This window comes from Vulpes lagopus, chromosome 21 (assembly GCF_018345385.1).
Source record: "Vulpes lagopus strain Blue_001 chromosome 21, ASM1834538v1, whole genome shotgun sequence".
Taxonomy (NCBI): domain Eukaryota; kingdom Metazoa; phylum Chordata; class Mammalia; order Carnivora; family Canidae; genus Vulpes; species Vulpes lagopus.
This window is the reverse complement of record NC_054844.1, coordinates 9,355,347-9,370,528: the sequence shown is the minus strand read 5'-3', so window position 1 is coordinate 9,370,528 and position 15,182 is coordinate 9,355,347. Positions and strand designations below refer to the sequence as shown.

The window sequence follows — 15,182 nt, the reverse complement described above, 5'->3', positions numbered from 1 at the left end:
TTCAGGGATCCCTGGGTGGCGCAGCGGTTTGGCGCCTGCCTTTGGCCCAGGGCGCGATCCTGGAGACTCGGGATCGAATCCCACGTCAGGCTCCCGGTGCATGGAGCCTGCTTCTCCCTCTGCCTATGTCTCTGCCTCTCTCTCTCTCTCACTGTGTGCCTATCATAGATAAAATAAAATTTAAAAAAGAAAAGAAAAGCCCTCCTTTAAAAAAAAAAAAAAAAAAAAAGGAATATGTTCAAAGGGTGATTCTGACAATGCTGGCTTCATGAATGACTCAATTTGCTGCTATTTCAAAATAAGAAGATAGAAAATCTAAAAAAAAAGAACCAATCACAGTTGAAGAATATAATAACAAATAAAAATATCCTAGAGGAAATCAAGAATAGATTAGGAGATGCAGAAAAACATAGAGATCTGCAAGCCCGGGTAATAATAGCACCCAAGTTGAAGAGCAAAAAATAAAAGAATGTTTTTTAAAGATTTTATTTATTGGTTCCAGCAGGGGCCGGGGGGGGGGGGGGGGGGGGGGGGGGGTAGAGTGGCAGAGAGGGAGGGAGAAGCAGATTCCCAGCTGAGCAGGGAGCCTGACTGAGCTTCATCTCAGGACCCAGAGATCATGACTTGAGCTGAGGGCAGAAGCTTAACCAACTAAGCCATCCAGGCACCCCAAGAAAAGAGTTTATAAAAATGAGGATAAGTTAAAGAATCTTTTTGACTGGATCAAATGAATAAATATGCATATTTTAGGGGCCCAAATAAATAATAATAATGTTTGCCTACTGTATTTTTACTGCTAGTTTGTCAGGTTTCACACCCATAGAACTTAAGACCTTTCAGTGCCTATCTGTTTCTACATATGTGACCATTCCACTCCATAATTTTGCATTATACATAGTCTTAGTAGGCTCAATAAATACTTACAAAACAACCAAATGGATAGATGGATGGGTGTAATAGTTGATTTGATTACAGGTTGTTGAGGAGTAGCATATTTAGAAAGCAGTAACAAAATTTGTTTGTATAGTTGATGATAAATTGGGTTCTTTGTTATCACAGTAAGTCAAAGCTTCTTTTTTTTTTTTTTTTTTAGGTTCTGCTACTTCTCTTTTCATCTTTCCACTTTCTTAATTCAGGAAAACATTTTCTATTATCATCCTTCCAGGGTCTGGCTTTTCATCCTCAATTCGGTACTACCCCTAAGGTCAAAAACCTATTAGCTGAATCCAATACCATTCCCATAGGGAACTACTGAGTTCTGAATGTGCTTCAACATTTAAGCAGGCATATCTAACGGAGGACTCGCAGGCACACTGACTTCTGAAGTGAAATCGCTATTTTGAGCCTGGACAGTGTTGCTTAAACTGTAGCTTCCCTTGCCAACTATTCAGGCAAGAGACGTGAGGAAAGCCATAAAAGGAGCTGCGGGGAAGTGGAACGAGGGAGTGAGAGAAGGGGTTGAAAAGCCGGGGGTAAAACAAAGAAAAGAAAAGCCGATTAGCTGCTTTACAGTAAAACCCAGAGAAAGTGAGCACTGATGGAAATGTGGATTTTATCCCTCCAGGAATTCTAGTCAGCCCACCCGGAAATAACCTTGGCTGTAATTAGGCCCCTGAGAGCAATGACCCTTCCACAGAAGTTCAGAGACCTCTGCTTTGTTTAGACACCAAGTGTGGGTGGAACTTCCTGTTTGCACCAGGAGCTGCATAAAGCCTAGTTGCCCTGGGGAATGTTTGGGATCAAACCAGTTGCAGGGAGCCGGGTACAATACAGTCTGGTCTCCTCAGGGCCCTTCTCCCTGCAGCATGAGGAAAAACAAACTCCTTCATCCCAATTTTATTCTCCTCCTTCTGGTCTTCCTGCCTGCAGATGCCTCAGTCTCTGGAAAACCGTGAGTTTCACAGAGAACATAAAGAATCCTTTCCTTTAAAGAGAATCCTTTCTGATTCTTATTTAGATGATTCATTTGTCTTTCTCACAAAACTGTCACCTTCTTAGCTTTAAGATCTCTTCCAGTTATCAGAGTTCATAAATTTGGTTTGTTCATTCTTTCCTTCTTCTTAACTAGTTTTCTCCAACTCTTTCGATCTCTCACTTTCTAAATTTTCTAGGGATATACAAAGACTTTCGAAGGGGCATTTGCAATTGATACTTTTAAAGAATCAATTTTTAGATCCTCACATTCAGATTGATTTTCTCAAGACCATGCTGTTTATCCTTTCTTACTTCTCCTTTTTAATTGCTCATCTCACAATTTATGAGACAAACCTCTCCCTCAGTGCTCAATATTACCATGGAGCATTGTCCTGGAGTATAAAAAATCTGTAGGGCAGAAATATTTGAAATACTGTTAAAGGAACAATTTGAAATATTGATATTGATGTTGAGAAAGCAAAGGATTCTAACAGTGAGGAAGAAAATTCATTTGCAGATTATGTGGTAATGAATTATTTGTTTAACAAAGTTGAGGGATCCCTGGGTGGCGCAGCGGTTTGGCGCCTGCCTTTGGCCCAGGGCGCGATCCTGGAGACCCGGGATCGAGTCCCGCATCGGACTCCCGGTGCATGGAGCCTGCTTCTCCCTCTGCCTGTGTCTCTGCCTCTCTCTCTCTCTTTGACTATCATAAATAAATAAAAATTAAAAAAAAAAAAAAAAACAAAGTTGAAACACCGGCTGATAGGTGATTAGAAGCAATTCTTGATAATAGGTACTGAGTGATTTTTGGTACCTAATGCAGGAGTTGCAAGAACTGATGACAATGATATAATTGTTTTATCTGTATTTTATTTACCTTTAAACAATGTCTCATGGCACTCATGTCCATACAAACTAAAAATAGCAACAGAATTAATGTTAAGCCTCCTTCAGTTCCTGCAGTTAAAAAATATCCATCTAAGGGAGAAGAAATGTGTGGGAAATATCAGAAAGGGAGACAGAACATAAAGACTCCTAACTCTGGGAAAGGAACTAGGAGTGGTGGAAGGGGAGGAGGGCAGGGGGTGGGGGTGAATGGGTGACAGGCACTGAGGGGGGCACTTGACGGGATGAGCACTGGGTGTTATTCTGTATGTTGGTAAATTGAACACCAATAAAAAATAAATTTATTATAAAAAATATATATATCCATCCATGGATACACAAAACAGCTCATTGTTCTTATTTAAGATGTGTTTCAAAAATATTTTGATTTTATATCTAAAATTAAAAATAGCTGAAACATAATTTGTAATATGTTTATTTTGTTTTGATCAGTTGCATACTAGTAAGACTTGAAAATAATTCAATCCAGAAGAAAATGTTTAACATGTACAGCTTTATGAGTTAAAGTTAAATTAAGCACCCATACATAATATTATATATGTATGAGTTCATGTACATATATATACATATATATAGCCCACATATATATATATAGTTAATAAAGAAGCAAGAGTTATCCATAAAAATATTTGGAAGCATAAAAATCTTAAGATAAACTTCTAAGTAGTAAGTGGCATGATAATTCAAGTTTAAGGAGGGCAAAAAAGGAAAGATGTTAAATTTCTGATCATCACAAAAAGAATCTTTTGATGTATTTTTTAAGTAGATCATACTGAGTAACTTATCACTATATTTTAGAACCCATTGAAAACTATAGAAGACTAACGTAAGTTTTACCTTAAAATGTCATCCAAAATAATATCTTTTGGTACTATGTGTGATAAAAATATAGATGTTTACTTGGAAACATGTAAGGAATACGTAGTGTCTAAAAATTATTTTAGGAATTCTGTGAGCAAAAATGTTTGAAAACTACATAGTCAATAAAATCATATATGAGGGTATTGGCAAAGTTTCTGTTCTGCTCATGAGTTACCAAGACCCCAAATTCCATCACTAGAAGGCCATTTTTGGGTGGATCCATTGTCTAGCTATGAGTTGAAAGGCAAATATTTAAAATGCAAACAGTCAGGGTTAGATAATATGAATATTTCATTAGTTACTTACCACAACTGAGACTTTAATGACTCACTTTCCTCAGATTCCCTCTGAAAAGTGGAAGCAAGTATGTGCCGTACCATTTTCACAGGGTTGTTGAATATATATACTTTTGTTACCCAACGAAAGTACTATTTATTGATTGATTTTAGTAGTGTCTCTCCTGAGGCTTTGCTTGCTTTTTACTGCCATCCTAGTGTAGAATTGATTTACCGCATGAAGAAATATAATTCACATATTTTCATTTGAATTTAGATGATCACATATTGTGTTCCTTCAAGTTCCTTCAAGGTATCCTAGCAGATTTTAATCTACTTAAAGCTCACTTCAAGCAAAATGTTCACTGCCATGGCAATGATGATGGAACGAGAAATCATTCTCATGCATGCCATTCAACAGCAGTAATCAATGTCATATTTATCAATCAATATGTCTTATCAATTGGTATAGAACTAATGAGAGTAATAATCATTGTGATGGAAAATAGTGCTGGTGATAACAATACCTCTCCTCCTTCACTCTCCTCTAATTGGATTCCCCCATTCCCAGGCAGTACATGGTCCTGGTCCCCTCCCTGCTCCACTCTGAAATCCCTGAGAAGGGCTGCCTCATTCTGAGTTACCTGAATGAGACAGTGACTGTAAGTGCTACCTTGGAGTCCGTCAGGGAGAATAAGAGCCTCTTCACTGACCTGGTGGGGGAAAAGGACTTATTCAACTGTATCTCCTTCACTGTGAGTATTCCTGTTTGACTTCACATACTTGATTCTATTGGTTAGGGTCATAGGCATCTAGAATTCAGTCAAGACATAGCTTTGAGAGCCTGGCAAAAACTCCAAGAAGAAATCTGCAGGAGATAAATATGTATAGGCATATTAAAGATCAACTTAATGATCAAAGAAAATTTCTATTAGCCAGGGGGGTAAAAAGCAGTATGTACTAGACAAAAGGAAAATGTGACTTCTTAAAATTAAAATGGAGAAAATATTAATAAGGCAAATTAGACCAACCCACCACATAAGTGCACAGTGGTGGTCTGACAAGAACACATCAGCCCATATTAAAGAGGGAAAATTGTAAAATTACCATAAGCAAATATCCAATAATCTCTTCAGCATTGCCCGTATGTAAAATGCTTACAGCCTATGGCCAATAAAATATGGTAGCCTTATTTCCCATATGCTTCTACCATGCCCTGTTAGCACATAGCATCAACTTGGTAAAGTTCATTATATAACTGAATCAAGACTATTAGCTGATCTACAAGGAGATGTGAATCTCACTTATGACCTCTTTTCCTCCATCTTCTGTTCTGTCTTCCCATTTGTAAAATGACAGAAGTAATTCCTGTCCATGCCATCTTCCCCTGATGAAAATGAAGGGGGTGCAGTGAAGGGGCCAGATCTCCAGGGAAGAGAGGAACAGGGAATGAAGGAAGAAACTTGCAAGACTGACTAGGTTCTGGGGGTCTATCCTATATTTCAGGTGCCAAGATCTCCATCCAATGAGGAGGTCATGTTCCTCACTATCCAAGTGAAAGGACCAACACAAGAATTCAAGAGACGGACCACAGTGGTGGTTAAACACCAAGAGAGTCTGGTCTTTGTCCAGACAGACAAACCCATCTACAAACCAGACCAGACAGGTACAAAAAGGCCCTACAGTCAGAACAACTCCAAAAAGGAAAGGCCTTCCAGCCCTGCATTTTCCCCAAAGACTCTGTAGTTCTGGTTCTTTAAGTTTGATTTACAGGCTACTAATCCTGATTTAAAGTTTCTAGGACTCACAGAAAATGTTTCTGTTTCAGTGAAGTTTCGTGTTGTCTCATTGGATGAAAATTTTCACCCCCTGAATGAGTTGGTGAGTCTCTAAATATCTATATAGAATCACTGTTATCTGTGTAGTCTGAGAGTGTATTTTTGGTGCTGGGGGAGGACCAGAGAGAGAAAGAATCTGGTATCACTAGCAGTGATTTCTGGCATTACAATACTGCAAGATCCTCATTTAAACCAGAATCCCACGGGATGCCTGGGTGGCTCAGCGGTTGAGCATCTTTGGCTCAGGGAGTGATCCTGGTCCGGGGATAGAGTACCACATCAGGCTCCTCGCATCTATCTCCCTGCTTCTCTCTGTGTGTTCCTCATAAATAAATAAATAAATAAATAAATAAATAAATAAATAAATAAAATCTTTTTTAAAAAATAATAAAAGATTTAAAAATAAAATAAAACAAAATAAACCAGAATCCCAGGTTAAGAAAGTAGCTAATTCTTTCCATCTTAGTACTGGTAATCAGTCAGTTGTCACACAATTAAACTTACTCTTTATAAAGTTTTCGATTAAGCAAATTAGAAAAGTATGTTAAATTAGGCAAATTAAAAACACATACTACATCATCAAATAACTTAAATTCAAATAACTTCTCAAAGATTTAGAATTTTTATAAATTCAAATAACTTCTCAAAGATTTAGAATTTTTCTAAACACACCTACCAAAACCTCTTCAATAAAGGAAGAATGTAATCAGTGTTTGTTCTTTGAGACTAACACCTGATATTTATAAGGAACAACTTTTTCAACTTTAATGCAAAGATCAAATCAGAAAGTCCTCATTTTTCTCTCCAAATCTACTGCTCCACCACATCTTATTTCAGATGCAATTCTTTTCTTCTAATTCCTAAAACAAAAGCCTATCATGGGGCACCTGGGTGGCTCAGTTGGTTAACTGACCTGCTCTTGATTTCAGCTCAGGTCATGATCTCAGGGTCCTGGGATGGAACCTGGTGTCAGGCTCTGTGCTTCAGTTCAGCAGGAGTCTGATTGAGATTCTCTCTCTCCCTCTGTCCCTTCTCCCACTCTTGCTCTCTAAAATAAATAAATCTTTAAAAAAAAAGATTATTGTATAATCCATTTTCTCTCTTTCTCCCATACCTACATCCACTTTATCAGAAAATCATGTTAATTTGAAATATATCCAGACTATTTCTATTTATTACAACCTAATTGCCAATCTCATCCTGGCCAATATCACCTCTAAACAAGACTGTTGCAGTAGCCTTGAAGCTGGTCTTCTAGTTTCTACTTTCATTCTTCTATCTAAAATAAACACTTCATCCATCACTGTAGCAGCCTTACCATTTTTTCTTCTCAGCATCTAACTACCTGATGTAAATCAGGTGTGTGTGTGTGTGTGTGTGTGTGTCTGTGTGTGTGTGTGTATTTATCATATATTGTCACCCTTGAGATATATATCATTTATATATTTATATACATATGTAAAATGAATGCTGAATCAATGAATCATTGATATATATATCTCAAATGAATGCTGAATATAAAATGAATATCAACTTATGAATATGTGTTTATATTTACATATAATTTACATATTATAAATATGTAAATATTAAGTATATAAAATATTTATCTCCAAAATATATATATATATATGCGTGTGTGTTTCTTTTTTTTAAGATTTTATTTATTTATTCATGAGAGACACAGAGAGAGAGAGAGAGGCGGTTGGGGTGAGGGGGAGCAGAGGCACAGGCAGAGGGAGAAGCAGGCCCCACACAGGGAACTGGATGCAGGACCGATCCTGGGACTCCAGGATCATGCTCTGGGCCGAAGGCAGGTGCTAAAACACTGAACCACATAGGGATCCCCTGCAGGTGTGTTTCTTATATATCCAACCCTACTAGAATCAGATATATTGTTCTTTTGTGCCTTTCTGTACTCCCAGCACCTAGAATGATGTATAGCACTTGGTGAGCACTTAATAAATATTACTTTTTAAAAAATGACTAAATATTGATAGTAGAGGAGCTATTCCTCCTCTTTATTCTTAGGAGTGAGAATTCTGTGACACATCTCAATATTTGGATCTGAGTGTGGTTCTTATAGTTAGTGTTCATTTTTTAATCTGTAAAGTTTCATAAGAAAGGAGTATTTCTCACTGGAATTTAAGTAATATTAGTAAATTCCATTCCTAATGAGTGGCTGTGCACATGGATATTTGTTGCTGATAGCCTAATAGATTCTTAATATTATTTATTAATTGCTTAAAATAGAATAATTAAAATTTTTGTAAAATTTAACCTGGATTTCCTTTCTACTTTACTACAGAGAGTTATTCTACATAAAGCTGTTTTGCTTAAAAAAAAAAAAAAAGCTGTTTTGCTTATAAATCAGAATTGAGAATAGTTGAGAATAATTCTACATTCCTTTATTTCTCTTTTGTCTTTCAGATTCCACTAGTATATATTCAGGTAAGCAACATGAAACATTCCACAATCAGAATTAAAGTAATAAATGTAGAGAAAGTGTTGATTTTTGAGAGGTTTTTACAATATACCAGAAACTTGACATTAAGGCTGAAACCTTCAAGCTCATATAGTGCTAGATGGTTCTGACTCATCTGCCCTCCCCACCCCTCACCACCACACCATTGGTTCTCTTTGTGGATAACATGGGAGTTTCTATAGATGTCTTTTATTGTCTCTAATGCTCTAGGCTCTGTTGTAAGTTCCAATTACTGTATCCATAGGACCCGAAAGGAAATCGCATCACACAATGGCAGAAACTCAGATTAGAGAATGGTCTCAAGCAATTGAGCTTTCCCCTCTCATCTGAGCCCTTTCAGGGCTCCTATAAGGTGGTGGTGCAGAAGGAATCAGGTGAAACGACAGAGCACCCCTTCACCGTGGAAGAATTTGGTATGGATTATGAAAAGTCATGGAGCATTTTTCTTCATATCTAAACTTCTGGGCCCAGAATTTGAGCTTATTTAGAGTCCTTCCATTTCCTATGTGTGAGGTTGGGCTTTGAATAGAGTCATTTATGTCTCACTCCAATGAGATTATCAATGATCTGTGAAGAGAACTTCATATACCTTGGTTATTTTTTGTAATAATTTTTAATCTCAAAGAAATGTAAAACATCTTTGTTTTAGAGAAGTCTTCCATAATTCATTAAGGCTTCAGTGATCTGTCAGAGTCCTTCAATCAGAATATCCATTTGAGGGGTGCCTGGGTGGCTCAGTGGTTAAGCATCAGCCTTTGGCTCAGGTCATGATGGGGTGTGTGGATTCCTGCTCATTGGGGAGTCTGCTTATCCCTTTCCCTCTCCCTCTGCTCCTCCCACTGCTTGTGCACTCTCTCTCTCTCTCTCTAATAATTAAATAAAATCTTTTTAAAAAGAATATCCATTTGATAGTAAGGTAGTTGTATTGGAGAGTATAGCTACCTTTTCAGAACCCTAAAATATTTTTAGGGAATTGTTACTGAAAATACTAATTCCCCAAAAGTTGAAAAATAATCACTAACTTCCTTTATCATCAATGAACAGTGCTTCCCAAGTTTGAAGTGAAAGTAACAATGCCAAGGATAATCACTATCTTGGAAGAAGAAGTGAATGTTTCAGTGTGTGGCCTGTAAGTTACATATTTTTTAATCTTTTGAAAAATTATTTAAAGGAGACTCACCATTTGTGATATTTTGACTCGTTTCTTTAGGAACAGTGGGAGCACAAATACTTAAAGAACATGGGATCATCCCATCTCTGGAACCTTCCTCACCTGTTGCTTCTCTATTTTTCCCTCTTATTTTCTTTCTTGTCCTTATCAACATTATTATAACTATCATGGGTCAAGCAACTGTTCCTAGGGAAGCTGTCTACTAGGATTGATTCTGAAAGTGACAAAGCTACACACACACACACATAGGCAAATAGGACAGTGTTAAAGGGTATAATCACTTTCCCCTCCCCAGGTTGGAAAGGAAATTCTTGTCATCAACAGATCATTTACCGGACCTTGCATACATAGTGGGAAAACAGCTTAGATTCAGAATTTGTAAAGATAGGCATATTACCAAAATCTCAGCTGACTCTTTGGTCTACCTAAGGCTTGTCACATACCTCTCAACACTGCCATTTTTTTTAAAGAATTTATTTATTTATTTGAGAAAAAGAGGGGAGGGGCAGAGGGAGATCCAGAAGCAGACTCTCCACTAAGCAGGGAGTCCAAAACGGAGCTTGATTCTAGAACCCTGAGATCACGACCTGAGCCTAAGGCAGATGCTTAACCAACTGAGCCACCCAGGCACCTTGTCAGCACTGTCGTTTTTACTGATGAGACTGGACCTTTGGTCCAGTTTGGTCCTTTTCAACTTAAAAATTCATGTTTCCAAAATCTTATGCTCCCATCCCAGTAGTCCAGTGGTAGCACTAGCAGATAGAGCACACAGAGTGAAGAGTCCAGCCCTGCCTAAGGGCCACACATGTAAGGCATCCATGATTTAGCTGAGTCCGTGCTCCAGCACTGTCTCAGAGTAATTGCCACCGAGTTCCTGATCCCACATAACTGGTGAGCCAATACTCTTGCAAATAAAGATACAAAGGATATTTTTAGGTAGAGAAGGAAACAAATACCCTTGAAAACACATCAACCATCAATGACAAATAGATGATAGATAGATAGATAGATAGATAGATAGATAGATAGATGATAGATAGATAGATAGAAGATAGATATACACATATATGTGTGTGTATAATCATAACCCCATTTTTGTAAAAAGTAGACAAGTTAAAAGTCATATAAATAGAGCTACACATCGGAAGAGGTTAATAGAAGGAAACATCATTGTATTAATAGTTTGTATTCCTAGATAGAATTGAGGGCATTTTCTCTCTCATTTTCGTTTTGTTGGTGCTGGGTTTTCTTTTTCTTTTAAGAATAGATGTAGCTTTGGTAATAAATCTATCTTTTTAAAGATGAAATTAAAAATAAAAATTATAGGAAAAAAGATATGATCAAAGAAGGCTATAGTCAATTTCAGCATGTGGTACTGGAGATTTTTTTAAAAAGGTCATAACTTAGCCCACTTGCTTCGACACTGTGAGAGCCCTGCGGAGATTAGAGAGAAATACAGAATAAACATACTAAAGGGGAAATAGAAATAGATAGAAAATGGGGATGTTCGATGTCTGCTTTGATTCATTTGGCAATGTTCTTATGGCAGATACACATATGGGAAGCCCGTCCCAGGACATATAACTATGAGAGTGTGCAGAAAGTACAGTAACCCTTCTAACTGCTATAGTGGAGAGTCACAGGCTGTCTGTGAGAAATTCAGTCATCAGGTAGGTAGAAGACTGTTCCTTCTACGGTCTAACAATGGAGACATTGTTGATAAGCAGTGAACTACAACCTGGTACTAACTCAGGAAGAGAGCAAGCTAGAAGAGAGCAATCTAGAAGAGATATTGTACTAATTTTTTATATAGTGACTTAGCACAATGGGAATTATTTATTTCTCGGAATTGTCCACTGTGGGTGTTCTTGGTTCATCAAGCCCCCAGAATAATGGAAGTTGAGCAATCTCTAATACTTGGCCCCAAAGCTGCCTTGGGCATCTACTTGTATGAAGGAAGAAGAAAAAGCATTACACCTATTAATCACTTTGGCTGGGAAGGGCATAGGTTTTGCCTTCTTTCCATGAGTGAGAATTTGTCATATAGCACCCCCCGCCCCCGGTGTCAAGGAGGTAGGAAACAGTCTCCAGATGTGCAGCCCTTCCCAGCAGCAGGTGCATGCTATGGAAGGGGAGTCTGACTTTGGTGAAATGTTAGTTCCCTGCTACAGCAGAATTACCCACAAATTGTTAAGACATTTTTATCTCATTAACTCTAGGGAATATCAGATATTAAGAAATACATCTGATAAACCAGATACAATTGTGAAATACAGTCATAATTAATTCCTAGAGAATATTTAGTGTTCTTATCATAGAAAATCCCTAGGTTATATTGTGCCCCCAAAATCCTACCAGATTAAAAGACCACTGATCTGCCCAGTATTATGTTTTTGTATTTTATCTTATCCCCTCCTAGCTAAACAGCCAGGGCTGCTTCTCTCAGCAAATAAAAACCAAGATCTTCCAGATGAAAAGACAAGGATATGAAATGAAACTTGAAGTGGAGGCCAAGATCCAAGAAGAAGGAACAGGTTTGTGTACCTCATGGGTATGGAAGAAAAAACAATGTACATCGATTTATTTCCTTTCCTGAACTATGAACTGAAAGGGAAATAGTAGTATAGGAAGTTCAGGGATATCATCCTTCAAAAAAAAAAAAAACTCATATTTTCTTTTTCTTTTTTCCAGAGGTAGAATTAACTGGAAAAGGATCCGCTGAAATTACAAGAACCATAACCAAACTCTCATTCGTGAAAGTGGACCCATATTTTAGACAAGGGATCCCCTTCTTTGGGCAGGTGGAGTATTTTCTAAATCACAAATCAAATTGTGTATTATCACCTAATAAGTACATCATATTATGCTAAAACCAGACCTGGTTTATTATCTATTGATTAGTATAACCAAAAGCATAAAACCACATAAAAATAAACCTGTCCCTCTGTAAATTTATAAATGAAATCTACAAAATCATTCTAAAGCACCATCAAAATTAGAAGTATTTTTTTTCACCTTTGAAACAGCATTGTTGTGATATCACTCAATCTTTCTTGGTTTACTGGTAGTCTCAGATTTTTATTTTTTCTCACACGAATCTCAAAATTCATAGTGGCCACTTGTGTTAGCCTTCTAACACTAACTTTGTATGGAAATGAGTGGGTAGGTAGCTTTAATTTTTATTTTGAACTATAAAAGAATCTACTGGACCTAATGTTCCTTTCATTGTTATTATATTTACATTATTTTCTCTATAATAACCAGAATATATTTTTAAAAAACAGTACACATAAGGGTAAAATACTGCTATTTAAGACTTCCAGATTTTAAAAATATAAATTCTCTCATGTATCTACAAAATATCTTGTATTGTTATTTTTTCTATTATAAGCAGATGTGTAAATGGATCTCTCTGACTCCAGAAGTCTGAGATGGCAATTGTATGTCTGTCAATGTATCATTACTGTGCATGATATTCTTAATGGAAATGTTATGAGGTATTAGGTGTGGAAACTGAGAAACAGGGAGGGACTAGACCCCACTAAGGAAGGGTGGAGTATGTTTTAGAATGTTTTGATTATGTTATGACAGAAAACTATTTGGGAAACTTTAGTCACTTCCTAAAAAGAATAATCCCTTTATTTTTAATTTCTCAGAGTATATTGATATTTCAATATTCAGTATTTCTCAGACTACTTTTTTTTGATATTTCATTCCTGCTAAATAATTACCCTATGAGTTGTAAGACTCTCTCATCAAAAAAGAATCAGAATTGTACCTGTCTTTATCATTGTAAATGCAGCCAATATTTCATTGGCAAACTCAGATTTTATTAATCAATTACAAATACTGATCCAAGTCTTCCAGCTGTGTTTCTTTCTACCAAAAGTAGCCTCTACTGAAAAAGAACCATCATCTTTGCAATCTAAATTGGACTACTCACCTACTGAGTTCAATATTAGCAGTAATTTGCCCTTAGGCCCTTATGTAACACTGTATGATTCTCCTCAATTTTGCATTTTTCACATGGGAAGTGCCCAATAATATCTGCCTACCTTCCAAAAATTTGAAAATCTACATTGAGAAGCAGATATTTAAAAAAAAAAAAAAAACAACTAGAAAAGTACACAGGGCAATGCATTAGCAATTGCTAACTTGTGCACTTATTATACTTTAGAATACTAATCCATAGAAAGTTAAGGGTTGGCCACAAATGAGTGTTTGAGGCTCAATTAAATTTGGCTCAGGGGTTAAAAATTTTCATTACATCTGATGTTTGTGCTCTGTGACTCTCTATAGAGTCTCTATCTCTATAGAGTTCTGTAGAGTTCTATATAGTACATGGCATTTCCAAAATATCCACAGAATACCTTTTTCAGGTCACTCTTTTATCATTAGCTCCATGATTCTCCATTCCTTCACACTCCTTTATTTTATATTATTTCTTAGGAGGAGAGGGGCCGAGGGAGAGGGAGAGAGAGAATCCTAAGCAGGTTCCACACTAGGTGTGGAGTCAGATGCGGAGCTGGATCTCACAATCCCAAGATCATGACCTAAGCCAAAATCAAGAGTCCGACACTTAACCAATTGAGCCACCCAGGTGCCCCCACAATGCTTTATTATTCATCTTAGGGCCGATTACTAACAAATAAATATATATCATTTATGCATTTAACATCTATCTCTTTTCTGTGATAGCAGGAACTTTGTTCACTGCTGCCACCTCAATGCCCAGAACTATGTTCAACATATAGGACATAATAAGTATTTGACATAAAATGAATGTTTGGTAACTACTGGATATTAACTATATAACTGATCCACAGATTTTAATCTTCAGGTGCAACTCATGGATGGGAAAGGTGTCCCCATGTCAAATGAACTCATCTTCATCACAGCAAATGAAGCTAACTATAATTCCAATGCTACCACTGATGAGCATGGCCTGGTTCAGTTCTCTATCAATACCACCAACATTATGGGTACCTCTCTCACTGTCAGGGTAAGTTTGATAAGAAGTTACCAACAACCTGAAGTAGACTTGGAAATAAGGTTGCAACCTAAAAGCGATGAAATTTCCAAGTAGTATTTAGTCCTATGGAAATGGAAAATAAGTAAATAAATAAATAAATATAATATCATTTAATTTTCAGGGTGGTGGGATTAAATGTGTTTAATTTCTTTTTTAACAGTTGATGTGTTATTTTGAAATAAAAGTAAATTAAAATTTACTTATGAAAAAAGAACACATATTACAGCACTTAGTAAGCCCCCTTTAGCTTGAATATTATTATTGTAAAACTGCAGTTTAACATCCCTAGCATTTAGTTTCAAGTATATATCCTCTATAAATTGTTGTTCTTACTTTATTTTGGTCCTGCTATTCTAATTTTCTTCAGATTTTTGTTATACCCACATAACTTGCTTGGTATAGCATAGAGTTCTCTATTCATCAGTAGAGATGAAGATACACATCTAGAGATATACAGATACACAATATATATTACATAATAACAATGATAAATGAGATAAATGATATATTTTATTGATTACACTTTAAATAGATGGCATGAAAGCCCAAACCTCCTAGTAATTAAAAATTGAGCTTTCTTTCATTTATTCAATCAAGAAATGTCTTGAGTGTTTTCTATGTGCTAGGCAACGTCTTCATCTTGAGAATAAAAATACTATTTTCAAATAATATGTATCATTTACCAATTATCTCTAGAACA

At 36.6% G+C, this 15,182-nt stretch overlaps 1 protein-coding gene across 1 annotated transcript in view; it reads left to right on the top strand.

Moving 5' to 3' along the window:
* The first annotated feature begins 1,710 nt into the window (after positions 1-1,710).
* A2M (alpha-2-macroglobulin) overlaps positions 1,711-15,182 on the top strand; it is a 41,210-nt gene continuing 27,738 nt past the window's right edge. The window contains exons 1-11 of the mRNA XM_041736281.1: positions 1,711-1,891; positions 4,528-4,711; positions 5,463-5,622; positions 5,785-5,837; positions 8,225-8,245; positions 8,524-8,692; positions 9,324-9,408; positions 11,000-11,120; positions 11,870-11,984; positions 12,142-12,251; positions 14,291-14,452. Of these exons, the coding sequence (XP_041592215.1) occupies positions 1,806-1,891; positions 4,528-4,711; positions 5,463-5,622; positions 5,785-5,837; positions 8,225-8,245; positions 8,524-8,692; positions 9,324-9,408; positions 11,000-11,120; positions 11,870-11,984; positions 12,142-12,251; positions 14,291-14,452 (1,266 nt within the window). The 5' untranslated portion in view covers positions 1,711-1,805. The remainder of the gene's footprint in view (positions 1,892-4,527; positions 4,712-5,462; positions 5,623-5,784; positions 5,838-8,224; positions 8,246-8,523; positions 8,693-9,323; positions 9,409-10,999; positions 11,121-11,869; positions 11,985-12,141; positions 12,252-14,290; positions 14,453-15,182) is intronic.